We start from the raw sequence: 1,981 nt of genomic DNA on the forward strand, positions 1-1,981 counted from the left end.
CGGCAGGCTCTTACCTCCCCGCCTCTCCTCTGGGCAGCTCCATGTATTACGATGAGGACGGGGATCTCGCCCACGAGTTCTACGAGGAGACAATCGTTACCAAGAACGGGAGGAAGCGCGCCAAGCTGAAGAGGATCTACAAGAACCTGATACCTCAGGTAGCGTGTGGAGAAGGGTGGGGGAAAGTGGGTGCTGAAGTGACACGGTGACAGCTGAAGTCCCGGCTTTGCAGGAGCTCCTGCGCGTGGGCCTTCTCCCACAGGGCATCTCCGTGCCAGGGAAGGACACGCGTGTGTTCCGCGTGGCCGCCCAGGAGTGACAGCAGTGTTGACAGCGTTGTGTTTTGTTCCTCAGGGGCGCTCAAGATTTAGTCTTCTCTTAAAGGAAGCAACTGGGGTGAAGCCAGGCAGAGACTGGGACACTGATTGAGGGTCTCGGTGCAGGAGGAGGAGGATAGCCTGCATGTGAAGAAGCTTCCAGGGGCATACGTGGAGAAAAGGGAGGATCAAACCAGGGCTGGGGAGAGGCCCTGCAGGAGTCTTCCCTAAGTCAGCAAACAGGCACAGCTCTAGCGAGCACCTGTGAGGAGCCGTTGGTGTGATGCTCCAAGGGGTGAGCAGCCCACCAGTGTGGTGGGACCCCTCTGGGCGCTGTGCAGGCAGTTATGGGGGAAGGATTCAGCACCACTCCCCAGGCTGGTGTTCCCACAGAGGCAGGCTTGGGCTGTGGGACTGAGTCCTCGTTGATGTGGTTTGAAACTCACCCCTTTGAAAAGCTTGGCTGAGCTGGAAAGAGGCCCTGAGCTCTCGCTCCCCCCCAGCCCCCCACCTGCCAGCGGGTCCTGCTGGTGCTGTAACAGGAGAAGGCTTGGACGGAGCATGGGAAAGATGCCTGTAGCTGGCATGGAGGGAGCATGCATTCAGCAGCCTCCCCTCTGGATAGAAAGCTGCTTTTCTTGTGTGCCAGCTGCCCTGGCTGCTTTCTCTCAGAGAGCTCTTTTCATTCTTTTAAATCCCGTGAATGAAAGGTGCCGGATGAAAAGCCCAGACAGTCAGGATCTGCCAGTCACGCACCAGCTGCTGCACGGGCAGTGCCTGGCAGAGCAGCTCCCTCCTTTCTCGCCCTGCTGAGCCGCCATGTGTGGCAGCCAGCCGCGCCTCTCCCGGCTCTGCGGGGACGAGTTCGAAGGGCAGAGTGCTTTCACTTTGTGTGCTGCTGTTCAGACGTACCTTGAGTCACAGCAGCTTTATGGACTCGTGTTCCTCGAGGGCACCGTGTCCTCTGTGTGTGCGGGGTGACTGGCGGGGCTCGGGGCTGTTGGTTGGTGGTCTCCTCTGCTCACCACTGCCTCTTCTTGCAGGGCATAGTGAAACTAGAACACCCTCGCATTCACGTGGATTTCCCGGTGATCATCTGCGAGGTGTGAGTTGCCAGACGTTGCTGCCTGCGGGTGGGAAGCCCTGCCCCACCACCCCCAGCCTCACCAGGCGAGGCTGCGTTGTGTTCCCAGCCGAGGAGGACTCTGGGCACGCAGCAGGGACGGTGGCTCTCCCCTTGCCCGGAGCTGAGGCAGGACGGAGCAGGCCGGGCTGGGCTTGGCTAGCGCTCCTCGCAGGAGATGGGTGACCTTGTGCAACGACTGCTTAAAAACATCCTCGCTTGAGTCAGAAGACTAAAATACATTTTGTAGCCTCTAGCCGACGTTTGATGGGTAACTGGAACTGCAAACGAGCTGCTGTGCGTGTGCTGTTAAAGGGAGAGCGAGCCTGCACTTCTCACCAGACAAAATCCCCTGCTTCTCAGGTATGCGGACCAGGGAGAGCCAGGGCAAGGTGACGCGCTGCCCGGGGCCCCCAGGTCCCGTGGGCTCGGTGGTTAGGTGGCCAGTGTTGCGGCGTGTCGCTTGACACGGGTGTTTGTGATGCTCCCCGGGCAGGTCTGTCAATGGAGGAGGAAGGGCGAGGCAGGGCTGGGATGGAAG

General features: G+C 59.8%; 1 protein-coding gene across 1 annotated transcript; it reads left to right on the plus strand.

Moving 5' to 3' along the window:
• Window positions 1-29: 29 nt before the first annotated feature.
• On the plus strand, window positions 30-1,426 carry TUSC2 (tumor suppressor 2, mitochondrial calcium regulator; the record flags this gene model as incomplete). The annotated part of the gene is made up of 2 exons (XM_010163710.2): window positions 30-158; window positions 1,361-1,426. Coding segments are annotated over 2 exons (195 nt in total), but the record flags the coding sequence as incomplete, so codon positions are not given.
• Between the last annotated feature and the right edge of the window lie 555 nt (window positions 1,427-1,981).

The sequence above is a fragment of the Antrostomus carolinensis genome, unplaced genomic scaffold (genome assembly GCF_000700745.2).
Source record: "Antrostomus carolinensis isolate BGI_N321 unplaced genomic scaffold, ASM70074v2 scaffold30332, whole genome shotgun sequence".
Classification (NCBI taxonomy): Eukaryota; Metazoa; Chordata; class Aves; order Caprimulgiformes; family Caprimulgidae; genus Antrostomus; species Antrostomus carolinensis.